Below are 27,872 nucleotides of genomic sequence, written 5' to 3' on the forward strand. Positions count from 1 at the left end.
CCTTGATTTTTTGAAAGATCTCCAAAGACATACACCCATGTGTGCACACATCCATGTAGAAGTGGAAACTTAGATCAGTCCTTTACTGACAAACATCTTTTTGAGTTTAGGATTGAATTGAAGACCACATTTGCCACCAAGCGCCTCTTGAAGTTTTGAGAGAGATTATTTGTTGTTTATTAAGAATTCATTTAATGGACACCTGCAACACAAAGCACTCTTGAAACAAAGACATGCCATGGTGTCTTGGGAGATGGCAGGTGGAAGGAGTTTTTGCTGCAAGCTAATCACCACTACTTAGCAAAGAGAGCTTCAGCTGGTTTGAAAGATATGGCATTAATTAGGTTTAGAAGGCTTTGACTTAGGTTAAGACTTTTTTGTTGGTAATATTTAGATCTGAAATCTCACAATTTAAGAAATCAAGCAATAAATGAAGGCTGAACAAATCTGTAGTATGGGGATTATTTTCACTGTTTTCTCTTGAGTTAAGAATTTAAGAGAATGAGCAAAATGCAGTTTTACTGAAACTTAGAAATCTGTGAGTTATGCTGTCTTAGAATTTCATTATTTTACCAGTTTCATGTTTTTCTTCCTTCTAGTGTAGTATCTATTTATTTTTTTTCTTATTCTGAAGGAGATTCAGATTTAATGGGTAAACAAAGATAGCTTTCACCATCTCTCGGCCCCCCATCCTGAAGTTCACATAAGCAGCTACAGCGTAGTATCACACTGCAGAAGAATGTCCTTGCCATCTTTAGTGCTTGAGACTTTGGTGGATGAGTGTACCTGAACTATGGTCAGATCTATGTTAATCATGCAGGCAAATCTGAGATGTCTAGAAATGTCTCTCTTTAAAAACTAATTAAAGAAATAAAGAGTAAAGAACTGTGTCTTCTTTCTTCTTACACCTTGCATGCTAGACTGATGAAATATTATAGTCCATCTCTGTAAGATGCCCTTATTGAGCAGAACTCCTCATTAGTCTCTCAATTTATGATCCATCACCATTAAAAAGTGGATTGGCTGCCTCATCATCCCTAAGAAATCAAGCCAACCTTCTTTATTAAGCTCCAAGTTGTGATTTCATATTTTTCCCTTTGCCGATTAATTTACTGTTTTTAATTTGTATATTTTTTAATTTTTTTTATTGCACACCAACAATTCAAACACCAAACTTGGCAGATGAGGTGTAGATCTTTGATCCTGCAAATCCGCTAAGCTTTAGTGGGGGTTCACACTCCTTGCTCCTGTTGCATTTTTTCTATTATACCTGAAGCAGGAGAATTTTGTTCTAAAGGGGAACTCACTGTTGTTAGTTCTGTAGTTACTCTCTAGAAACAAAACAGTTTCAAGCAACTTGAATGCTGTCTTGCCACTGTTGTCTTATGTTTATTTTTTTTCAAAATAGTCTTTCAAGATCTGTTCTTGTATTCAATTTTTGCCTCATCTAATCACTTGTAAAACCAGTAGTTTTCAAGATGCTAACCTCTTAAATTTTCATTACTCACTATCTGACTCTTTTAGCAGCTTTCTATTCATTAGTTCTTAGCTTACTGAAATGGAGAGAATTATTTATTTTTTTTTTAATAGAGTAGGAAAGAATGTGTTTATCTATCTTGCTTATGAAAGGGAAAAGTGACATAAACACATTGTGGGTGGCTTCTTTTAAGCTCTTTTTGATGAACAAACACAACAGTTCAGAGTTTTTATTTTTACAAGCAGAAGAAACTTGTGATTCACCCTCACCCACCATTTCAGTGTGTAATTATTGTTGCCTATTCTTGACTATTACAGTATTTTAGTCTTTTTCAGAAAGATGGGGAATTGTATCTTCAACAATGATAACAAGGTAGTTCCTCATCTGAGCATCTTTCAACTGTTTTAGAGAAATAGGCACTAACAGAAACAATTTTAAATTATTTTATCTAAAAATCACATGTTATCCTAACTGCTCACTTCAAAGAATCTGGAGAAAATGCTGCAGCTTTTCTGCTGCAACCTGTCATATGGCAGGAGTGATAGAGACTGAAGAAAATAAAGAGCCTAATAAAGAGTGAAAATTCCAAAGTCTAAGGGAGAATTTGCAGGAGCTCACTGATGGTGGGTAGCAGCTGCTACCGAGTTGAGGTACATCCAGTATGAAAGCCCTGAAAGCAGAGAGAGGTCATGTTGCTGCCTTTTGAGCAGAGTGCATACAAGTGTGGTTCAAGATCTTGGGTGAAGGTATGGATCATCATGCAGGAGATCTGCTTGTTTTCTGCTATTACTGAAACCATCCTGTCTGCCCAAGAGTAAATTGCTGGACCTTCTTATGCTAGCAGGCTGATATACAAAATGAAAATAACAATCCTGTTCTTGCTTTTTTTCTTCCACCACTACATTTTTAAATGCTCCAGAATACACAGGACATAGTTACTGTGTTCTAGGATGTTTGTTACTGAACTTAGCACAAGAAACTTGCACTTTTATCTGGGACCTGCTGATCTGGCCATTTCAATACAGACTATTGTCATCAAGCAGAAACACTTCTGCTATTATCTCCAAGCAGGTGATCTCCACCATTTAAATGGATATTTGGTAGAGGATTCTAATGGTGATTTTGTTCCAAATTGTTGTTAGTTAACATAGCTTTGTTGCGTCAGGATCTGTAGAAAGAACAACAATATTGCACAATAAAACTTTCCTCTAAAGTTTATATCCTTCAGACTTAGAGGTACTGTCTGCAATTATGCACCTATTCTCATTAGAATTTTTCAAAATATTATTTAAATTAAAAATTTAAAAAAGAACCCCTAAAAACCCAAAACCTAATAAACCTCTTTCCCTCCCTACCCCAAAAATAAAACAACAACAACAACAAAAAAAAAAATCCCAAAAAAACAAAACCAAAACCCACCAGAAAACCCAACAAATCTTAAGGTATAATATTTACCAATCCCTTTTCTGAATAGGTTCTGAATAGCAATGTGAATATGCATAAGCTTGCATCTTCACTTGAGAAAATTGCAGAGAAAGTCCAATGTCAAGATGATGTGAAACAAACCACCAGAACTATTGAACTGGCCAATAGATTGGTCAAATGATTTGAGGTAAGAAGAATTTGCCTGAATATTCAGCCTAGTGTGAGTTTTAAAATATTTGAAATATTTTGTTGACTATGAGGTTAAACTTAATTTTTTGAGGATTATGTGTAGGGAAAATAGGCTGGAAGGTGGCACAAGCAACAAGATAACCCTCATTAGAAAAAATTTAAATAGAAAAAAATAAAAAAAAAAAGGAAAAAAACAAAACCCCAAAAATCCACAACAAAAACCCCAAACCAAACAACAAATAAACCTTATAATAAAATCCTGGAGAGTAAAATCTACTGCACCACAATTGCATTTCCTAAAAATCACATGTTTCTGAGCAACTGATGTTGACGTGATTGCTAGAGAGAAGTCTCGATAACTAAGTCACCACATTTATACACAACTGTGAACACACTGTGACAGCCTGGACAGCCTCTAGTTAATGAGCAGAAAGACTGAATAATCCTTTAGGTAAGGATGGAGTCACCCTGTATCTGCCAGCATTGCACTTTATATCGCAAATAAGTGGAAGGCACCAATGATATATTTGTTACTTGCTTTTGTTTTCTTCCTTTTGCAGAAACTATTAATTTTTAAAGAAGAATGAAATGTACTTATTTTAAAATTATATATATTTCAGTGTGCTTATTAGCTTTATTTCCAGGCAAACATCATTAAAGCTAACACATGCTTATTTAACAGTCGGTATACATTCAAGTCAGCCACAGCATTCCTGTGCAGTCTTTCCTAGGTCTTCACTGAAATCATGCTGTCTCAATTCATCATCCACAATTTTAATCATTCCTTCTTGACAAATAAGTGTAAATTACAGGAAATGAAAAGTACAAATAATATTAAAACTGCTTTTTGAGTTCCTAAGGCAGTCTGAATAAATATTTTAAGTTGGTTTTCCTATATTCCCTGTGACCTTGCTTTCTACAATCAGAGTGTGATTACTTTTGTTTCTGCAAATCTCTCAGCAGAAATTAGTAACCAAGGTTTAATCAGTTTGGAAAGAAATATTGTAAGAGTATATAACTAATCAAAAAACACCAGTGTAATTAAAATAGACTAGGGTTTGATCCTTGATTCTGAAATTTATATGCCCAGAAATGTAAAATGTGCAAATAATCTTGTCTTTGGTAGAAAGATAGTGGAGTCAATATTGCTATCTGCATATGAAAACTTTTATTTGCCCAAGACACCTGAGATGGTCACTGTTGGCCTGATCCTGCAAACCTCAAAAGTCTTTGGAAGCATTGTGGAAGCCAATGACCTTCCATAGGGTAGTCTCTGAGTCTTGGATTTGAAGGTTTATACATAGTCAGAAGAAGCTTTTCTCCAAGATTTGAGTTTTTGTTAGTGATCTTATTGTGTAAGTTAAGAGGGAAAATATTTAAAAGGATTCATTTAGAACATCAAGTATTTTTCTCTGAGAATAAATTCTTTTTGACTATAACAGGAGACAGTTAACTTCTGAAAAGCATCAGGACTGATGTTTTTGTCTATATATCATTGACCTGGAAGCTCAACTATTCAGACTAATAAATCAGGCAATTTATATTTAATCATTAACTAACTCCCGAGCTGAACAGCTGTTCAAAATTAGAAATGGGCCACCCCAGGCAGGATGACATTACAGGCAATCTATAATGCATTAGAATAAAATTATAGTGATTTTTAACTGTCTGGAAATTTATTACACTGCATGTTCCAGCTCTTAAACCCTTGCTAGCCATTGTCACTAGTGATTTATGGTGCTGGGTGGTATGGCAAAATTACTGAAGATTTAAATAGACAATCATTCTATGTTCAGTAAATCTTCAAATTTCAAAGCTATTTTGGAGAATGAGACGGGTATTGTTTATGACTTACCAGTCAGTGACAAGAGGAGAGAATGGATAAATCAAACAGCCCTCTTTTAAATTAATGTATTTATTGTCTTGTTGCCTTCAGTTAATGGTTTAAAGAAAAATCCAATGATTTCCATAGGCAAAAATGTATTTCTAAAATACTTCAAAACAAAATTGTTACATTACAAAAATTGCTGTTAGACCTTTCAACAGGAATAGTCCTTTGCTTGTCACTTGTTGGGCATCTCTTATGAATGTAACTGGGGTTTAAGAGGCCTTCACAATCACCAAGTCTTGCATTTACACTGAAGCATTTAAATGCTAACTTTTTAAAGCATGGTACTTTAATCAAAAGTACTTCAATTTTATTAGTGAATATTTTATATTCCTGTTTTATAACAGGAGAGTTTGAGACTTCTGATATCTGTGTCTGTTTTTACCGGATAGGATGTTTAACTATTACAGTAAATATTACTGAATTTTCTGAAAAATATAGATGGAAAAAATCTTCATGAATATCAAATTTAACAGTTTGTTATTTTGGTTTTGTACATATAGAAACTTATGTTTATAATGAGCTGTTATTTGAGATTGATTTTATACATTTTTAAGGCTCTCAAGCAGCTAGCACCAGTGAAATGCATATTTGAAATATGAAGGATGCATTCCATTCAGTGATTTTCATTGATTATGATTACATCGTGTGAAGGCCTGGAAGTATATGTTTTGATTACTGACATTGTTATGAAAAATAATTGTCTGTATGACAGCGGGCAAAAGACAGTGATTATAAGTTGCTCAGCAGTGTGCTTTCCTTCTTTCATACTGGCTCTTTTTTTGCTTCAGTCCCTCTGTACACTGAAGAATGGTTTCCTGAGGTTTCCCTGTCAAATGAACAAACTTTTATCCTGAGTATTTATTTCAAACAGTACAAGCAAGGAAGAAGGGTTTACAGTGGTCTATTCTAATTTTACATCTAGAATTTCATCAGATTGAAGATGACTCTAATGGATGATCAATTTTTACCTTCCTTTCCATGATGAAACTATTTGAGCATACATGCATCATATATTCATTCCTTTACTGGGGATTGTATACACACAACAATCAAAGTATCATGTGCCAAATACAGTTAATTTGGTTTTTACACCATGTCATATGATCCATTTGAAACAAAGATGATGATTTGATCTATATCTTAAATATTAGCTTCCTTTACAGAAGATGCTTTCATTTCCCTGGAATTCTTTAGTCACCATTTAACATTTTAAATAGGCTGTCTTTAAAACATAACTGGAATAAAATAGCAGCTTTCCATGTAGCTACTAATAAGAAATCATCAATATTTTAGACTGATCCTGACTAGTCATCCAAAATATCCGAGGGAAAGTGTGGTTAAGATGAACTCTGCCAAGTGCGCAAGGGATTCCAGAAATCAGGACTCTCTGTGGGGAAAAATAATAAACGACGAAAACAATTTCTAGAGTTAAACTCTGATATAATCATTGAGGCTAGAAGGAACCTTCTGAGGTCATCTAGTCCATCACTACTGCTCAGAGTGTGTTGGTTAGACCAGACTGCCCAGAATCATGTCCAGTCAGGTTTTGAACATCACCCAGGTTGGAAATTCCATAGCCTCTCTATGCAAACCTGTGTGTTTGACCACCCTCTTCTTTCCTCCTGTCAAAATTCCAAATTATTTTGGCTTTTAATGCAGTAAAACTTCTGTGGCTAGTAGGTAGAACAAGCCAGACAAATAATAAGAAAAAAGCCCAGCAACTCTTCTGCCTTGTGTTTTCCCTTGGGAAAAAGCATGAAGAATAAGAAGTCTTCATATCTTTGCTAAGACCAAAACAGCTTTTTGTCCTTTCCTTTCCTTTTTTTTTATTTTTTTTTTTATTTCCTTCTAATATTCTTGTTTCCTTGCCTTTCCTGAATCTTGCTGAAAATGACTGCACTTTGCACAAGGCAGTAGTGTCATACTGTACCTCACAGTATTATGCCAAATTCTGCCAGTATTGCCATGTGTCTGCCATACTGTATCTGGTTGAGACAAAAGCACCAATTATTGTAATAATCAAGCAGGGGAAGGACATGGAATGTTTGATTAAGAGCTCTGTTCTATTTTTGCAGCTTCATAGGTCTCAAATCATCATACCAGAGAGAATGGATTGTTCCCAGCCTTGAGGTGTTAGGAAGGGTATCTCTTGCTGACACTACTTGTATTATTGTACTCTGTTTTTTAATGTGGAGACCAAACATTCTGTCATTTCCAAGTTGTTCAGGAGATAACATTTTCTAATTTTGCTTTGTAGTCTAAAAGCATACATTGGACCCAGTCTGTTGAAACTCTCAAAGCACAAAACAAACCTTTATGTAGTGACAGCTTCTTAACAGCAGCATTTGTGTCTTTGCATCCTTCACAAAACAGTATCACCAAGAATTGAAGGAACATTTCTGGATTCCTTTTCAAAAGTCATGAAAGGTAAAATTTACTGTATAAAATGAGAGTCTCCTGTGAAAAGTCTGGTTTTCTAAAATTGCTGCATTCAAGAATCTGAAGCACAAAACAATATTTTAAAGTGGCTTTTTGCAGGTGTTTGTTTTCCAGTACATATATGCATACATGCTTCCCTCAGATTACAGGTACATACTCAGGGGAATCAGAGAGAGAAACTGAGTTCTCTTTGACCAAAAAAAAAAAAAAAAAAAATCCCTTCCCTTTCCAATTCTCAGTGCCAAATTCTGTCCCTTCTAACACCTGTGTAACAGCAAATGCTATAGTGAAAGGTGTGTATAGGGAGACCTATTCTGCTTAGCTTTTCAGCTCTAGTAAGAGCATGTATTTATGATAATCCCCATTTCTCTTGTACATGGAGGAAACTGTGATAGCACTCAATAAATTTGTAGAGGCTCTAACCCTTGGAGTGGTCTCTGCAAAGCTTTCTCCATTCTTCCTTGTGAAGCTTTGGACTGCTCCTTTCCTCCTTACTGCTGCAAATGTTCCTCACCTCTTCCTAATTTTTTATTTCTCGTGTGCCACAAATCATAGAATTATATCACAATTAATGGAGTTTATTCTACTCTTATCCCATTTTAATTCACAAGGCTAAGACACAGCAGGCCAGCTGATTTGCCTGGGACATTTGAAATGCCATTAAAGCCAAATCCATGCTTTGAAAGGTCAGCAGTCAGAACTGCAGGGATATCTTTCTATAGATGTTTATTTTGTGCGAGAGTTTAACAGTCATCAATTTCTATGGAGCTTTGTTTTGCCTGGAACATCTCCCTGTTCTTTTCCACCAAAACTTTGTCTGCAGATGAAGTTCTTTCTCAAAAACCTCCTTCTACCTTGCAGACTAATGCTGATAGGTAAAAAAAAATTACACCAATATGTTTTTTATTTTCAATAACAGGACCCTGGAAATAAATGTCATTCTTAGCTCTTTTAAGAATCCTCTGAAATTTTTATAAATAGAAAATAATTCATACTGTAACTTCTTACTTTTCAAATGCTTGCACTGAACAGCAGTGATAAAAAATACCTTGTTTAGGTTTTGATTGATTGTTTTGCTGCAAGTGAGGAAGAGTGGAAAAGAGGAGAGAAATACATTTGCATAGTGATGTTAAAAATTGATATTTATTAATAGTCCTTTTTAGAAGGAACACGAAGTTCTATGTCACGAAGGTTTGTGCAGATATGATAACAATAGATGTATCTATATATTAAAATATTTTTCTTGTACTGTGTGAAAAATGTATTAGAAACCATCGTAATACCCCAATGCTAGTGTTTTCCACAAGGAAATATTTCAGCTCATGGAAATTATTGTATTGCTTGTCTTACAGTCCAGCTCATGGAAATTATTGTATTGTTTGTCTTACAAGTCCATTGTTTGTCTTACAGTCTAAATACACCAGTCTTCTGGTGTATTTAGATACATGTGTTACACATGGGAAATAAGTATACTGCTTGTTTGGGGAGGGGAGTATATGCCTTTTGGTCTTTTTGTACTTGTATTTTCAGCAAGTTATAAAAAGTAAGGTTTATTTTGGGCACTGTGATTAAAATTGGGGGTTAGACAATTTTAAAGTGGTATACATTTCATAATAATACGTTAACTATATTGTTGTGCCACAGAAACTGCACTAGAGGTATGGTGCCATTCTTCTTATTGTTAATAATTGTGCAAATTTGGCTCAATTTAAATATATGTAATGATTTTCATTATAAACAACCACCAGATTTAGATGTTTTGTTTTGTTTCAATGTGCACTTTTAAAATAAGTCTCCAGTCTACAAACCAGTACGTGGGGTTATGCATGTCTAAGGAAGAGGAAAATTTTGACAGAAGAGTTTTTAAAACACTTCTGAATAGTATAGAAGGTAGTTCAGGCTAAATACTGATGATGCTGTGGTTTTATTTGTGGATTTAGAATTCAATCCTGAAATCACAAATAAGGAAGCCTGGAATAACATCATGAAGGAATTGCTGGGGCTTTGGCCTTTGTTTCAGTAATTCCAGGCATCATCCGGTATAGGTCTTTTTATGTTTCCACTAGCCATTTTTCTTTTCCAAATATCTTAGGTATTCACTCTCACTCTGTGTGTTAGGCATTTCCCTTCCAACCCACACCCATTCAGAAAGCCCTTATTTCAGATGTTCCATTTCTTTTTGATTTCATCTCCTTGAAAGTATCTGTGACAATTTAGTATCCAGCAAGCCTGCAGTCTGACAGCTGCTCTAGTGTACATGGAGATCACAGCCTCTTCCTTAGTGAGCAGGCACTCACATGTTAGCATTGCCACAGCTGGTTCCCTTCAGGGAGCTCTGAGGCTGCCTCTGCTCTCAGAGATGGTTTTCTCTCTCTGGCTTTTAAGCTTGTTAACACATCACCAAACTACATTAATAAGGTACCATGGGAATACTGGCTCTATAATTTTTGGGTGGATACTGATTTATGGTTCCAGAAATACCTGCTCAAGAGCATACATGATCATTGAATTTGCAATATCAGTAACTGTATACACTGAAATTGATAATATATGGTGGGTTTGAAACTTTACCAAACTGTAAGTATTTTTATGATATAAATATCTTAAATGAAAACATTTTTTCTTTTATTAAATCTGTTATAAATATGATAAACCACTTCTCATCACATTTTCTAGTATATCCTTTTGCATCTAAAACTCTACAGGGATCTTCCTTACTTTGCTGCCTAGAAAGCCTAATTTATATCAGCCCAGTTATCCTGTGCATTGCACTGAGTCATGTCTTGCTACCTGGTAACCTTGCTGGATGATTATATTCCACTCTGATTCACAGGTTTCTGTTCCTGTGATGAAGGGTCTGGACACAATTGCCACGTTGATGGATGATGCTATGATTGCGGCATTGAGTAATGAGCGGCTGCCCAGTGACAGGATGTGAGCAGAAAACGTCACTATTCTAACAAACTGTGAGTGCTGCCCTCTGATGATAGATCCCCAGCAACAGGGAATTAAATGGATAAAGAATAAATATGGAGTTGACCTTAATGTTGTACGCCGAGTACAGGAAGTATATGTGCATGCTGAAGAATTGGCTTTCACGTTTTACTGCCCCCAAGTTCCCTAATTTTTGTAAGGGATTGGCGTTTGTTGGAATGGACTTACTTCTGCATTTGAAATATTACAGCACCACTGCTTATTTATCCATATCATTATTTCCCATTTAAAATGATGCTTGAAGGGGGACCTTTTTAATGATGTTTTCAAGCATTGAGAAGAAAATAGAGTGGAAGATGAAATGCTGTTCTTGTGAGGGGCAAATCGCTTTTTCAATAGGTAAGGTGCAAAGCCTGATGCTATTACCTTACTTATGCTGCCCAATTTAGTCAGCAGAACACAGCACATGCATCTTACAGAGGGAAAGATTCATTCCAGTGTATGGCATTCAAGGCAAAAGCCAGTATCAGGTCCTTTCCTGGTAAACAAACGTAGTTTTGATTCTCATTGCTATTACTGAATTACATGTAAGTTGATAGCTCTTGCGGGTAATTAATCTGTTCATATCTTTTCTCATGTTTACTTTAGTATAGGGAGCCAAGTAGATAAGATTTAACTGCTCCATTTCAAAGAGCTATCTAAGTTTATTTTACTGAATTCCAGATGTAACACATGTTTACACAGCATAGTAAATGGTCAGAGTAATGCACTTATTTTTTAAACAAATGTTAATCATTTAACCTGTCTGCTCCTCTGGATGAGCTCTTTTCTGTTATGCCCTGTACCTCTCTGTAAAGCTATATTGTCTGCTTTCTTATCCTTCCACTATTATCTACTGTATTCTCAGTGCCTATTGAGACAGAGTTCTCCCAAGTCATTTAGATTCTAACCCTTCAAGAGAGTGTTTATTGTTTAGATGAGAATATATCAAAAGCTATAACAAAACAACAAAAAAAATGAAAAAAAAATAAAAGCTTAATGATATATGTACACCCTCAACCTCTGTCTGTTAATTCTAATGTCTTCAATGTGGAGCTATATCCTGGTATTTTATTATAAGAAAAGCCCCAGCGATATATTTTGTTTAATATGAGGACTAGCAAGAGCATAGGTAGAAAGAATTTGAATTCAAAACTGTCAAACCCTTAACCCCTGGGAAATTATTTGTGAACAGTTTCGCATGATTTAACCATGTTCTTTTAGAAAAACTCTTATTATATAAGTGAAATCTTTCTATAACTATCATTTATCTAATATTTGAGGGAGGTTTTTTTTATTTTTCATAGTAAGCTTTCTAAAGACCATTGAAAGAGCTTTGGCTTGTGGAGAGACTGTACTAATCAAAAACATGTGTGAAACTATTGATCCCATACTTGCATGGAAGACAAACAGTTAAAAAGGGAAAGTAAGTATACTTGAGTAGTCAGAATTTTGCCATGACAACCAGATCTACCTTTCCTTGATTGCCATATTTTGCTTACTGCTTCATAACACTTCGTGAAGTTCTTTTTAAAATGCAATGGCTGAAAACTGATGATGAGTAGGTAGTAAAATGTTAGCATCTGTATCTTATTCGATAACAAAATTCTCTTCCCAGTTTACAAGTTTGGCCTGAATACAATATAGACATGCATGTGAGTTTCTCAATATAAAGTGAAAATCTTTTCTCTTTAATTTTACTTCAAAAAAGGAACAAAACAAGGAGTATATATTACAATTTGTCTCAACATAAATTATTTCATTTCCATGTTATGCATCTTTAGCAAAAGGAGAGTATTGGAAATGGTTAAATCTAGCCTGATTTAGATTTAACAATATAAGGTTTGCCAGCTTTAATATCAGCTTAAGAAAACTGTGCCTCTACTTTGCAGTTTGTTGCCATAGCTGATTTCTGGGCCGCTCTGTGAAACACTGAAACCAGATCAGCGAACTGGTTTAAAATACAAACAATACAGGGCAGAAATAAGCAAGCTAGAGAGGGGGGCTCTTTCCATCAGTATTGCTGCCAACGTGCCATGAGTCAAACCACTCCATTTGACATTGTTCACAAATCCATTGAGACAGATATTATTGTGGTGTTACTGTCTTTCTAGTTTTACCCAGAAACCTAGTCTGCTAGCATCAAAACTCTTGTGAACTCTTGTGCAAGTACTCCACAGACCTGAGTGCAGGGGCTGCTCTGACCTCTCCCTCCCGATGGAAGGGCTTACAACATTGATGCCCATGTGAGCTCCACCTCAGAGGTCTGTAGCTGGGTGTTCATGTGGGAAATTCAGATTTGAATTTGGTAATGCAAGACTGAATTAGTGTTTTCCCTATTCTGACACTGCAGTGGTAGGAGTGGTAGGATTGGTAGATTGTACAAGGGAAAGTAACATTATGTTCCGACCTTTTGTGTGTGATGTTGAAGAATACAACGCTTATTCTGAGAAAAGTCAGAGAATACCGCTGAAGTATTTCTGGATGAGTGTCAAATGTTATTCAAAGAGTGTTTAGAGTGCTTGCATAGTTTCAGGCTTTTAAAAGAGAAAATATGAAAGAAAAGTGAAATAAAAATTATATCTAGTTTTGGACAGATTACCCAAGCTATCGCTGCCTCCTTCCCCTCCATGCTTCAAGCGTCGGTGCCTGCACAGTAAACCTAAGCAATACACAGCAGCTCAAATCTTCTTGCACACATGAAGCTCCTGGAAGATCCACTTTTTCCCTGCACTGTGGCATCTTGAAATGATTCCTCTTTGTTACATTTTTCTGCAGTGGTATTTGGGGTACTTCAGAGTAAGACCATGTAGATTGCTTTTTAGTATCTGTAGTGAAAAAACTTTACTGAAAATTTGAATTATACTGGTCTAAAAGAGAGATCAGAAGTTGCTCAGGGTAACAGTTCCTTAAGACATGAGAAGGATATAAATCAATAAAAAGAAGTTGGATTGAAAAGAAGAAATATAGCAACAATATAATTTTGCATTCACTTAGCAAAGATTTCCATATAGCACAACAGAGCTGTACACACAAGCACAAATACATGGAGCTATTTAAATATAGGTTCTTCTGGTGAATATTTTAAGCGGCATTACATGACCTAGAATTCTGTGGCTCACTGATGATGAAGCAGGTCTTTTTTATGGGGCACTAATAATGTATATACCCCTTTATTAACAAATAAGCAGAGTTTTCCTTGTTCTGGATTAAATTTTGTAATTTGTTTGTTTTACTAGTTGTGTCAGGTACTTTGAATTTTTTTTTTTTTTTTTGTCCTAATAAAAAAAGACTAGAAAGGTATTTGTGATAGATATGGTGCAGTTCAGCAGTTGAAGTTCATTAATAATTGGAACGTTGCAGAGTATGAAGTAATGAATACTAATTACTCCTTTCATGTCTGACAGCACCCTGTAGACCAATACATCAGCCCAGACTTTAATTTGGTTCTAGTAATGGTTTCATCAATAGTACATTAATTCTGTATTTGAAAAGATATACAGTCGAATCTGACCCACACAGTAGATACCACTGTCATAAAATGGCCACATACTGACAACAACTGGATAATTACAAATAATTAAATCCACTGAGCTTCAGACAATCCTAATTTTAAGTAAAATGTGTCTTATATCAATAGACAGGAAGCATAGTAAGGGAGATCTATCAACTTGTACTTCTTACAAAGCAAATTACTAGCCTGCATCTTAGAGAACTTACTGATCTGTGAAGCAGCTTCATAAAAGTATCTTTCTCCTTCTTCCTTGTTTACCAAGATTGTTCTTGTGTTGGACTCGTTGATATTCTGTAATGCCATATTCTGATATTTTTTCTGAATAAAACCTGCAAAAGAAATTCTCAACTTCAGAGAACTTCAAATATACATACATTTTTATTTTCCTCAAAACATGGGTGATCATAGGCTGAAATACAGGTACTTGTTACCTGAAAATCAGAGTTCTTGTTTACTGCCTTAGTATATATTTAGAAGCCTAACAAGCTTAGGTGTTCAAATTTAGATTTTTTAAGATTTTAATTTTGGAGCTCCCAACCTGCTCAGTGTGTCTTAATACACTTTAAACTGTGACCTCATGTTCAAAATGTTTTTAAAATACTAAGATTTTTATTAAAATATTTTAGAATATTTTAAGAAGAGGGAGAAAAGACAAAAGAGAATAAAATAATTTAAAAAAAATATTGATTGTATTATACAGCTTTGTATAAGCATGAAAGTCACAATAAAAAAAGTAAGTAAAATTTGGATGCAACTTATTAGCATTGTATACAAAAATGATTTTAAATGCATGTACTTAGATTTTCTGAAACAGATAAGTCAAATAAACAGGTGCCAGTTCCGTACGGTGTTGGGTTTTGGTCCTTGCCTGCTCTAAGAGGAATGATGCCATTGAATAGGTTTGGTACAGGTAGGCTCTAATATTTGAGGATCATCTGTGTGTTTCCTATCTCCCCAGCACTATTGTTTTGGAGATCACTGGATATAAACATTAACTATCATAAATCAATTTCATTTTGACTCATAGGAAAGCAGATAGAGGAATAAATTCACTGTTCAGAAGGCCCCTATTTGCATTCACATGAGCTGTTACACCTGCTCAAATCCTTTGCACATTCGCAAGGTGGTAGTCCACCTCGTCAGCTGCAAGATTAGCTTATTACAAGATTCTTTAAAATGCCTTGAAATTTGATTTATGTGCAAATGTAGCTTGCATGAACAAGTTTCCATTCTTATGAGGCATGACTATTATTCATGGAACAGCAAGACAATTCACTCTGTTTCTCCACAGGGAGAAGCTTTCCTTGCCTTGAATATCTCGCCAGCTGTGCAACTTTAAGACAGTGCTTTTTCCACTGAACTAGTTTGACCAGCTTGCACCATTTGCCTACTGAGATTGCCTAGTAACAGCTCCATTCTGCACTTGTTTCCACTCAATTTATTCAACTTCATTCTCTACATTTCTTGTTGGATTTTGCAGGTTGGTTCCAGAAGCTTTTAATTTTAAGCAGCAGGAACCGAAAGAAGGCCCCTTTGGAAAATCTGTTTATCACTCTTTCTTCACACTGAAAAATATTGTTTCCCTTTCTTTTTCTGTCCAAAATTTTATCACTTCTTTTCATTCTTGCTGAGATTATAGAAAACTTTTAGCTATGGGGAGCTACCCTACTGTCTGCCACTTAGAGTCATGGAATATTTCGGAGAACATCAGCCTTGAAAGACAGTCCTTTTGAGTTGCATTAAAGTATCTGCTAAGAAAAGCTTTTGTATAAACTATTGTGGCATTTCATGACATGAAGTCATGTTCCTATACTCAGTATTTTTTTTGTCTTCATGAGATCCCGTCTTTGAAAGACCTAGGCAATGTTTGCTTAGGCAGCACATATGCAAAAGAAAAGCAGGTCTTTGTGCTGATAACTCAGATTTTGACAGATCAGACAAGATGTTCCACTGTTCCCAGACTTCTCATAGCTGAGAGTTTAATAGTTGTGTTAGCTTCTGAAATTTGTTTGGGTTTTGGTGTTTGTTTTTTTTTTTTTTTTTTTTGCTAAAAATCTGTTACTCCTCAAAGTGCATACAGGATTTTTGAAGTGCTTTGTGATTCCCTTATTTCAAGGTCTACAAAAATTTCTCAGAAAATAAAACCAAAACTTGTGGAGAACAATCTTTTTTTAATTTGCTGTGTGTGTTCTTAAATAACAGGGAGATAGAGCTCACACGAAAGAGGCTCTGTTTTCTTCTGGGTAAAATGGTGCATTAATTCAGTCCATGCTATCTGCCTCTGCTGGGGGAATGAAGAAATGAAGATTATGTAGAAAAATCACCAAAGTAGAATTTGTCTTTAGGAACTTCTTTGGTGACCTTTTTTTTATATATGTAAATGTGCCTTCTATCATGGTCCATAAATAGTGCCTCTGCTACATTTCTTCAGAATTAACCTCTAAATCTCTAAATAGATACATTTCACTAGAAAAAAATGAAGCTGTTCTACTGGGTTTCCACACCTCTCTGTTTATCGCTGTTGCTTATCCTCCTTGAACCGTGTGAAAGCAATAACAAAACATTTATTTTTCCCATATCTGTAATTAACAGAAAACCTAGAACAGCTGCAGTAATAAAACCCACAGAGTCATTATGTAGTTTTTGCCTTTCATAGATGATAATCGCAGAAATTAGTAATTTATTGCTTCTGCTAATTGAACCCATAAAGAACTGGAATCCAGAACTCTAAAGCTTATTATGTTGCTACATAGACCTTCTGAAACACAGTGTGACTTCCTTAGCGAGGGCTTTTGCCCTGGCAAAGCAAACTGAAAAAGTTGTCTTGTGTCAGATCTCTTCTTGTCTCTTGTCTCTTGTCTCTCTGCATACGTATTGAAAGCGAGGAAAAATTTCTCTCTGTGCGTCAAGCTCTACCGATAAGTTCCTTCCAGCTGTAGTTCATTTTGAAAGCTGTGGAGAGACCACAGTATCAGAATTGAAAGGTTAATTCATGTCCAGCTGAGAAAAGTTGTATTGTCTGAAGGACATGACTGCATGACTAAATTATTTCGTAATTATACAAGCATAAGCCAGGAAAACTCATCTACAGTAGTTTGCATGGCAGTACTATATAAGATACACATCTGATACTGAGTTATGTAGAGTCATGGGTTTCCTAGAACTATGCATAGTAGACTATTTTTAGGACTTCACTTGTAGTATACCACAAGTGACTGTCTTTTCTTCCTGATCCTTGGTGAAGTGCCAAAGTACTTGCAGCATACCATTTCATCTAGCCTGTGTCTTCTGGCTAAGGGGATGTCAGAAGCAGGCAAGGATGCTAAGAGCTGAAATATACTTTCCTGACTTAAAATTTGTACGGAAAATACTTTTATGCATGTTCTGATGTGAGTTTCATTTCATGAATTGCATTTTAAGTGTTTAGTATCTACACTATTGCAACCACTTTCAAGACTGATTTAACTTAACAAATAGCAATTTGAATTTTCTGAAAAGGGTTTGCATCTACCTATGTTCCATTGTATAAATGTTCCATTGACTTCTTCTAAACAGAATTTTGTAGCTAATGTTTGGATCTTCTTTTATGGCAGAGAACATTCAAAGCCATTGTTGTACATAAAATAGAGTACTTGTGCTCATGCGTGACAGGCAATGGCTGAAGACTGGCATTCTGTGCAAGCAGATGACAGAAAGTTGTGGCACCTGCTCTGTAGCACACACTGCAGTCTATAAGCAGCCTTTCCATTTTTTAGGTGCTGAGCCATAGAAGTAGGACATACTACTGGTATTTCAGCAGTAGTAGTGTTGCTGTATGGGACAGGCTGACAACTCTCATGGAAGGCAAGGGGTCAGGAAATGTCATGTCTAGAGTAAGGCATTGTGTCCAGTGACTAAAAAGAGAACCTGGTATAATTCATTCTTTCACCCAGCAAATACTTGTTTTGGAACACAACATTTAGCAGATGGCCTTAAAAAGTATTTTTGTTATTTCAGTCACCAGCCTTTTTCTCTCCTGTACTTACTACCAGTTTGATATAAGTATATACATCTGGTTAGTTTTTAGGATTTACTGCTAAAATGTTTCAAAAGATGGAAATGTAAGTTATATTCAAGGAAATAACTTAGTTCTTACAATCATCTCATTAAGGGTTGTTTGAAAACTTTCATAAGTTTTTGGTAAGTAATGAAGATAGACGTTTACCCCTAAGCCACAGACTCTTCAGTACAGCAGTGAATAATCTACTGGTATCTGCTGAATATGCAAATGAACTGATGCCAATTAAGAAACGGTTTGTGTATTCTTCATAGAATTTGATGTGTTTTAACCATTGTTATTTTGTTTCTTAAGCTGCAGGAACCTAAATTTTGGGTTGTATCCACTTCCCACGCTGCCAAGATTGTATGGTGTCCATCTTTTGCAAGCTATTTATGATTTTTAAATTCACTGAGATCTTCACTCACATTAATTTTATTCCTTCCCAGATATATGAAGATTGAAAGCAAAGAATATGAATTCTACAAGAATTTTGATCTCATCCTTCACACTAAACTGGCTAACCCTCTCTACAAGCCAGAACTGCAGACTTAGACCATCCTCATTAATTTCACTGTCACCAGGGATGGGCTAGAAGACCAGCTGCTGGATGAGACTGTCAGTGCTGAAAGGCCAGACTTAGAAAAATGTAAGGTAAAGACTATATTTTGACCTGTCCATTGCCCCTCCTGAGATTTTGAGACTAGTATTAAGGTGCCTGTTTGGACCTGCTGTACAGTAATTGTTAGTAACCCACATATTAGAAAGATTTTAAGGACCAGATTCTGCAACATGTAGCAGGTACTTCTACTGATTTGCTCAAATCCATGCTCCCAGAGGGTTAGACTTGACCTAAAGCTCTGCTAGAAATTAAATTTATGGTCTTATGCTCACAATTCTCTCTACTGCTTGGTTTGCTCTGTGCATTGCATTTCATTTACAGTGCAGGATTAAAACCCTCTGCCGTGCTTTGTGCTTCAGTGATCTTGAGACAGTAAGAGTGAATAAAATTTCATGCCAGTCCATAAAAAGATATGATGGCACTGTTAGGACCTGGGGCACTTGATTAATACATCATAATTTATTCCTGCAAAGATGCAGTTCTGTGGCTGCAGCAGGCATGCCAGTGTACACTAACTTATGAAGAGAAACACTTTTATAGCTGGTTATAGAAAGGACTTTGAGCAGACTGTGATCTATGAGATAAAGAAATGAAAAAAAAAACACTTAAGGGTGTGAAATGAATAAGAACACTTCCTGTTTCTCTAGTGTGTCTTTCCAGGTATCTCATGTAATTTACTAGCCTCATCCACAAAGATTTGCTATACTTCTTTGAGGTACTGCTGCTTCATGCAAATTTAAACTGGGTCAGAGAGGTTTAATTACCCCTTGCAGACTGAAAGCCATATATTTGGGAACATGATCTGAAAGCCATGTTCCTCTGTATCTGCATGTTGTTCTACATGGGGCTGTATGCTTACAGCACCTGTATCACCGAGGGGGGTTTGGTGTGAGGGTCAGAGTCTGATGGAGATTTAGCTATAAGACTATCTAACTGTCAGAAGGTCAGGACAGCAGAGCTATGACCATGCATTCCCACACTGCTTGCGGATGAAGTGGGGTTTTCCAGCCTTGTGCTACTGTTGATTTTCTCAGCTGCCACATAGATCACCACTTTCCATCTCTGGTAAGAGACCAGTCCTTTCGTGTGGTCTGAGGAGGAAGGACGCTAGGAGAGAGCTAGAGTATTGGTCTGTGTTGACCTAGAATATCTCTCTTTGGGTGTCTCAGAACCTTAGCTCTAGTGTTTTGGGACAGAAGATAAACTGTCTCTTTCAGAAATTAAATTAAATCAAATCAAATGATGTAATTAAACAGAAATTATAGCTCACAAATGGTATAAATGAGAATTTCTGGCTGTGGTTGTTTAAATGCAGTGTTTTCATTCCCTCTGCTAGTCCATCCTGGCCAAGCAGCAGAATAATTTCAAGACTGAGCTCAGGCCACTGGCGAATGGCATGGTGCTCAGCCTGTCAGCTTCCCAGGGCAGTTTCTTAGACAACAGTGAACTTGTACAGAAACTCAAATCAACAAAGTCAACTGCAGCAGAAATACAGCACAAGGTAATAACAATGGAACTACTTTTAACCACCTGAAGTCAGCTGTAAGATGTGTGCTAGTAATTATTTTAATGAAGCATTTTTATAAGCTAAGAAGACTCAAATCCGTCTCTGTACAGCAAGGACTGTCCACCCACTTATTCAGAGTTCCATATTTATGGTATGTAATTGTCACATATTCACGGGTGGTTTTCTTTTTGACTTAAGTGCTTGAGTCAGAACTCATAAAAGAAGTAAGTATCAGCATGGAATATAAACAAATGTATTCATATATGATTACCATAATTTCACAGGTAAACAGGCATATTGCTGCAGAAAACAGTTGTTCTTTAATGTTTGTCTAAGATAAAAAGCTTGATTACCTTAAATACTTTGTGAAAAAAAAGTCAAGTTTTCTAGAGTATGTCTATATGCATTTTTGTATGGATAGGAAAATGTTGGTAATTGTGTGGGATAATCGTGGTGCACTAAAAACTAAACACAATTATCATCCTATAGAAAGCTGAAGCCAAAGAAAATGAAGCTCAGATTAACATGACAAGAGAGCACTACAGACCAACAGCTGTAAGAGTGTCCATTCTTTACTTTGCTAGTAGCAGCCTGGGCAGCTCAAACCCCATCTACCAGTTTTCACTGAAGGTAAAAATTTATCATCTTGCTGTATTCGGTTTCAAAGTGCAAGGAACAGAATTCCGCTTCCAGCAGTGTTGTCTGATATATTAGTTATCAATTGTACCAGATGTTCACATTTTCAGGTCTGTGTGTCTGACAAAGGAGAACATGATGTGACCTCCCGCTATTCATACAGCATTCATAGGAATGCAGTACATTCCCACAGATGTCTTTGTCAACTGCCTTTATTCTGACAGTGCTTTCTGACTGCTCTTGCAAAGTTTACTTTCCTTACATTAAGTTATCCAGCAGGGTCAGATAGGAAGAGTTTTGAGAGATTCTGTATTCACTGTGGCAAATCTACCAAATGATCTAATGCTATGAGGAATGGAGATCACCCACTGCAAAATTAGCAGCTTGCTTAAGTGAAAGGTTCTGCTTACTGAACTAAACAAGGAAGCAGAAGAGTATTGGCATTTGCAGCCCTCACCACTGTTTTGTAGAAAACTTCCTCAAAAGCCTCTTGGCAGAAGTACTTTGCATTTTAGATTGCTTATGCCAGCTCTTCTTAGAAGCCTGCAGTCAGCTTATCTTACAGGTAAAAAAGAAAAAAAACAGAATTCAAATAAATTAAAATAATTGTACTTATTTTCAGGCCTTCAATGCAGTCTCCCACAAATTAAGCAGGCTGAAAAATTAGAGGATATTCAGTGCCATATCTCTAACCTGACAGAAGTTGTCACATATTCAGCCTTTCTTTTCACAAGCCAAGGACATTTTGAAAAGGATCAGCTCAGTTCCTTAGCCCAAACACCTTCTCAGGTGACGAAAAATTTTCAGATCGATGATGTTGATATTTACTGGCTTTGTTGTTTCTTCACTACAATGTAATACCTCTGCCCAAACAAGTTATCTTGTTGCCTTGTAGCTGCGTAGTTCTTCACACCATGTGACTGCTGCTTCAGTATCAGTAATAACTGCAGAAATTCCAAAGATGCTTTTATGTAATTCTTTTGATTTAAAATGCTGCAATCACTTCACAAAGCTACACTGAGGATAAATGGCATGACTTATCTGCTTTTGGTTGGATACTTAGGGTTGAAACTGATGTGACATGTAAAGTAAGAATTCAGTAAATAATACATATCCATACCACGTTCAGGGTGTTATTTTTCTTTTTAACTTTAGTATCTCTATGCTCTGGAAAAAAAAAAAAAAAAAAAAAAAAAACCAAAAAAACAGGGCTCAGTCATACTGGGGGCAGGTTTTACCCTGAAAAGCTTGCTCCAAAAGAGGTTATATCACAGAGATGGTTGCTGCCTCTGTTACTACAGATGTAGGAATTAAACTAGAAACCAACAATTTGGGAAGAAGGCAAAAAATTGAGGAATCTGATCTGAAGGGGGATAGAAAAAATTAAGTCACTCTACACAGTACATAAAAGGGCATAAAAAGCAGACAGAAATGTCTGGAAGAGAAAGGAGAAAAAAGGTGAAGGGAAAGACAAAACTGGTGATGACTTCTCTGCATCATGGTACAGATGGATTTACTCATATCACTGAGTTTCGTAGTACTGTGCGGCTTAAATGTTGGTTTTTTTTTTTGTAGCAGTAGTACAAATGGAAATCTGTGCAGCAACTGAAAAGTTAACTCAATCCCAATTACAGGGTACACAGAAAACAGAGTAAAGGGCATAATAAACTTCTGATTTATTAAATATATTTTTAATTAGAAAGAGAGGAGGCTTTTGATAGATGAATATATTTATATCAAAAAGGAAAGAGAATGTGTGGTATCATGCAAAAGGTGTCTCTTTTTCCCACTATATATGGTTAAAGTGACAAAAAAACTAAAAAAAATCTCATAGAAACCTGGAGTTTTCTTCACTATACATACAGCTCATGTGCTGGAACTGCTTCAGTGTAAAACAATCCCCAAAAAACCCCAAACAAAACTCAACAACGAAAACCACTCATGATTAGCAAATTTCCCAAAAGCTTTGTGAAAAGTTGCAGTCTGAAGAGGCTTAGAATGGTGATAGAAACAGCTGTGCACTATTTGTTCTTCTTTCTATCTTCCGAGACAGGAGAAGGATACATAGAGATAATTAGGTGGAATTCAGAAATCTGTACTTTTTCAGTAGTATTAGCATAAAATAATTGTAACTAAATTTGTCTAAGTCTAACTTCAGTGTGCAAGATTTACATATTTATGTTTGTTGGTTCCCACAAGCTAAATAACTGCTGTTGTTGGTTAGCTCATCTTAAAATTTCAATGAATTTGTCTTTCAGTACGTAAATGTATTCTCATATAAAAAAATATATTGTGTGTATATATGTATATATGATATATATGCAGTTATATTTTCTGCAAAAAAGTCTTCACTGGCAGGTTGTCGTTGGTTTTCATGGTGTCATTTTTAAAAAGTAAAGGAAAATTCAGCTCTTTTTGTATATAGGAATGGTTCTGAAAAAAAATTGTCACACCCTTTGGTAACTAATTTCTAAGAATATAATTCCATTTGCAATAGATTTCAAACAAATATTTCAAAATATCATTGAGACAAGATGTAAATTCTTATGTCGGAGTTTCAAAAAAATGCAGCCATAGAAATCCTTGCTGCTTTGAGCTCCCTATTCAGGAATACTTTGAGCAGTGAATACTTTAAGGCAGAAATGGCTCTGAAGCAAGTTGACCTTTCTCAATTTTGTATGCTGTGAAGATTCTTCTAAGAATTAAAGAGATCGAACTCCTTGAACTGGATTTCCTTCTTTGATTCAGAGTTGAACACACCTGCAAGAGTCCTGTTGACTTCTTAACTACTCAGTCATGGAGTGCTATTAAGGTCTGCTGGGAAAATTGCTTTTCAGTTCTTAAATCCTTTCTGATGTTATTTCTGAAGGCATGCTACAGGTAGACAATTTCAGATAAAGCCATACATTCCGCCATAATTTTTGGTAGAACTAGTGATGCTTTTAAAGAGGAGCTGTCCTTGCATAAGAACACTTCTCTTAAATACACTTAAAAAGCGTATTTTTCCTGAGACATAGTGCATTGTGCGTTGTGAGGAAATTCTGGTTTGCCATCATTTGTCCAGTTCCTTAAAATAAAATTCTGATCTTCATACGACTCCTCACTGTAATAAATGTTTCATGTGAGGTTTCCACTTTGTCATACCTTGATGTTTAACAAGCAGACAGTATGGCAATACTGACCAAAGTAAACTCTTATCAATAATATTATTTTTATGTGCATGTATATATATATACGTAATTTAGTATTTTAAGCTAAATCTTGAGTCCTTTGTAATTGGTTAAATTAAGTTTTTTTATGTACTCCCAAAAGTATCTGCATTTGTCTTCCCATTTCAGTCTTCACACAGAAGGTACACAATCTGTATTTGTCTTTAACATGCTTCCAGTCTATGGCAGTGATGGATATATTAGGAGGATAGATAGACACTGAAAGATCCACCAAGAGGTGAAAGAAGTGGGTAGACTCACAATGTCCAGAAAAGGAAAAGCTTCCCCAGAAATGGACAAACAAAAGTTTTCTTCAGAAGCTAGTTGTACTGAGGGCACCCCACCTGGATAGAATGTCATATGCACTTAGGTATGAAATCTGAGGGGCATGTCTTTCAGGGCAGATGTGTGTGAGAGTGGCTTGTATGTGTCACCACAGAGAAAACTCAGATCTTAGCCAAATAACTTAGAAAACTTGGTGATCAATCAGAATTTGAAATCAGTAAGTGTGATTCTTAGCCTGTTCTGCTGGTGAAGAGTTTATGAAGAGGTACTGTGGTAAGACATGAGTCTCAGCATATTCGGAGAACATGCTTGTGATTTCTTTTAGATTGCATGTAGGAGAGTGAGTATTAATAAATGGAAATATACTAAGTTATGCTATTAATAGCTAAAAAAATATTTCTAAGTGTTAGTTCTAATTATGCCATTAGGGCTGGTAGCTACCCCCATGGAATGACAATTTTCCAGGACTCCCTTTGTTCCAGAGTTTGAGGATTCCAGGTTGAGAGGGAAGCAAGACACAATGGATAAAAAGACAACTAGTTTATTACTATAGGAAAAGATAGGGAGGAAGAGCCAGCAAAGGGCAAAAGAAACAGTGATGTATATTTTTGGTGAGTGTTTATCTTACCAATCCTGAAGAACACGTGATGACGATCAGGAAACCATCTCCAAGAGACATCATCACAGTGCAAGGTGGCAGGCTCAACCTTATTGGATGTCCCCGCGAAGGCAGTGTTGACCTGGGTGATAAGAGGTTCTGCCTCTCTGCATTGCATGAGGCTTGGGCTTTTATGCTAGCAAAAGAGCACACTCATTCCAATGTAGGGGGCCCAGCCTACATCAGGAGTAGCCAGCTGTACAAAAATGGTCTCTGGGGGTCGGGACTTTTAGGAGATTTTTGGGGAGGAGCCATCACGGACCATTATCTCATGCGTCTTGCAACTGGTATGAGACTCTCTTTTGTTAACAATGGTGTTAACTCCCCTATTTTCAAGGCTATGTTCCCACAAGCCATGCCAAACAGTACTTTTCTATTTTTGTGTGTTTCACCACGAACCATTATCTAGTGTCACTGGCACACCCTTCCTGAAAATTCTGTTACACCAAGAAAGATTCAGCTGTGGATACTTACAAATCTTCTCTCAACTGTTTTCCAGTTATACTGTTTTGATCTTTTAATCCCAAGAGTTGGCCTCATAGACCTGATGCTCCACACCCCACCATCACAAATTTTATCCATGTGCATGCCTTCTGAGAATGCAGGGTTTGTGTCCTGAGTATATATTTTGCCCAGCCTTATGTGGCAGTATTGCTTGCATATAAGGACTTACTGGACTCAATTGTTGAAGAGGTCTTCTCATTCAGAAGTTGCTGTTTTCTGTTGCATGGCTGCTATCCCAAAGAAATGGGAATGACTCTCTTCTCCCTTGCTTCACCACCTGCCTCCCCTTCTTGTCTTCAGTTCACTTCCCCGAAAATTTCGTTGATGAAATGACTATTTGTCCATCTCCGTCAGCTGCTCAAGTCTGAGAATGGTGCAGGCTTGAAGCCTGTATCAGGGAATGTTTTTGGTGTTTAGTGCATGGTTTTTCACATGTATAGGAACTCTGGGGAGGAAAAGCTTGGCTCAAGATACATGGAAAGCACAAGGATGTGTTTAGCAGCATCCGATGAAGAGAGTAGTTCAGCTATTCCTGTGTTATTCATTTTGTCTCCAGGAGCAGACACACTTGAAGATATTGAAACACTAAGTAAGCCTCTTATTTGCTTCTTGTGCAAGAATTATTCAGCTGGCCTCCCATTAAAGAAAGAAAAATTGACCTTGAAAGTGAAATGGAGCATGCAGGTCTGGAAATGTAGATAAATTGGTATGTGATTATATACTTGTGTGTATGTACTCATACACACGTATGAGTATGAGCGTATTTTTACTAAGCAGAACAAAGTCTTCTGGAATCATCTGTCACTACAGTGGAGTATACATTACTATGGGAAAGTTGAGCACAGTTTATTTTCAGAAGAAGATTCAAGCTCTAAAGTTTCTCCTCCACCCCACACCCCCATATTCATGGTAAATGGGGTGGATGAAAAGTGTAAGGCTATAAGTACTATGGTATGAAGAAATTTTTAGACCAAGTATTATTCCTCTCCTTGGCATAATGCAGGTTTCCTTTGTACTGTTCTCTACCTTTTGACTAGATGAGGGCCAGAGGGCAATTTTCTTCATGCTCATGTAATCTTGTGCCCCCTGTGACTAAATAATGGTCATTATACAAACTATATTCAATTGTATAGGGCTCTGTGGCTTTATACTTAGGATTACTATTCCCCACAGACAATAGTGAGAATACCAGGTTAATACAGCTGTGACCTCACTGTGCTCAATTTAAACTCAGGCCTCACAAGGTGAGAGGCTTGTGCATTTACCCACTGAACCAATCAGTTAAAAAACTGATGTGATAGCTACCACATGTTGCTCTTTTTCATAAGGGAATTACTATGTACTCCCTGTAAGAGTTTCTAAAGCTCAGTAACAATGCTGAGCATCTATCAAAATGTCAAAATGTTCATTATCTTAAAACCAAGGGAACAGATTTCTGCAGTCTTTTTCTAAAGCCAGCAATAAGGCCACTGTTGAGAGCTCGCAATTTTGCTTGTTGAAATTGTAACGATTTAGTGAAGTGCTTCAGAAGAAGTACTATGCATTGCACAAGTGATAGTGAAATTAATGGGGGCATTATCATTCTTTTTCCTTTCTGCTTTGCAAATTTTTATGTCTCCTCCTTCTCTGTCACTCACCCTTCCCCAGTTATTTCTTTTACAGGCAAAAAACTTGAGTTCACTGTAGACTCTGGAAGATTTTAATATCTCTCTAGGACAAGGGCAGGAGATGGTTGCAGAGGAGGCAACTGGGAAGGCTGCCAGACATGACCATTGCATTCTTTTCCAAGTGTCAAACAGCCCTTCTGACAGGGACTATCTCCTCAATAGGAGGGATATTCCCAGAACACAAACAAAACAATCAGTGGGTTAAGGCAAACATTTTAAGCAACAAATAATCTTGCTCCTTTTCACTTGTGACTGCAACAGGATAAACATATTAATAAAATGTATGTCATGTTTTGCTGAACACTCCTCACCTTCCCAGGAGGAGCAAGAGAGGTACAACAGAAATCCTGTGGTGGGTAGTAGGACTAGCATCACACATACGCTTTCCCCATATAATTAAGAGCCCTATTCCATTGACTGGGCCATAGTGGAGACTTGAGTGAACTGGGTCTGACTCCCCCTTGGGATGTTGTGTAATGAACCCTGAGTCCTGCTTTTCTGAGATAGCAGCCACAGCTTTGGCCAGTATTATATGGACTGAGAACCCACTCTGCAGAAAACACAAAGATCAGTGCAATTTCCTGGTGAGCTGTGGTTCCTGGCACAACTATTAAGTGGGCAGGAGCACTGCAGTTGTTAATACTGCTAAAATCACCGCTTTATGCAAAATAGCCAATGGACATTTGTAGCAATCCCTTTCCCCTGAAGCCAAACAAGAAATGTATGTTCCAGGCCTTGATATTAAGGAGGTCATGGGACTGGGGTGATTCCCTCCTCATTTTAACCTCAGTGATGTTTGGCTATCAACCAAGTTGCCTGCAACAAATGGAGGGATGGGCT

The 27,872-nt window shown here is 36.6% G+C and overlaps 1 protein-coding gene across 1 annotated transcript in view; it reads left to right on the top strand.

Annotated features, from left to right (window-relative positions):
* Positions 1-27,237, top strand: part of DNAH11 (dynein axonemal heavy chain 11) — a 76,572-nt gene extending 49,335 nt beyond the window's left edge. Inside the window, 17 exon segments of the mRNA XM_065669111.1 lie at positions 1,347-1,366; positions 2,982-3,089; positions 7,240-7,333; positions 7,336-7,409; positions 10,255-10,489; positions 11,705-11,792; positions 11,794-11,820; positions 18,394-18,598; positions 19,903-20,067; positions 20,563-20,703; positions 21,332-21,350; positions 21,353-21,498; positions 23,399-23,521; positions 24,098-24,288; positions 25,806-25,954; positions 27,028-27,064; positions 27,066-27,237. Of these exon segments, the coding sequence (XP_065525183.1) occupies positions 1,347-1,366; positions 2,982-3,089; positions 7,240-7,333; positions 7,336-7,409; positions 10,255-10,489; positions 11,705-11,792; positions 11,794-11,820; positions 18,394-18,598; positions 19,903-20,067; positions 20,563-20,703; positions 21,332-21,350; positions 21,353-21,498; positions 23,399-23,521; positions 24,098-24,288; positions 25,806-25,954; positions 27,028-27,064; positions 27,066-27,237 (1,994 nt within the window).
* Positions 27,238-27,872: the final 635 nt, after the last annotated feature.

This window comes from Lathamus discolor, chromosome 2 (genome assembly GCF_037157495.1).
Source record: "Lathamus discolor isolate bLatDis1 chromosome 2, bLatDis1.hap1, whole genome shotgun sequence".
Lineage (NCBI taxonomy): Eukaryota > Metazoa > Chordata > Aves > Psittaciformes > Psittacidae > Lathamus > Lathamus discolor.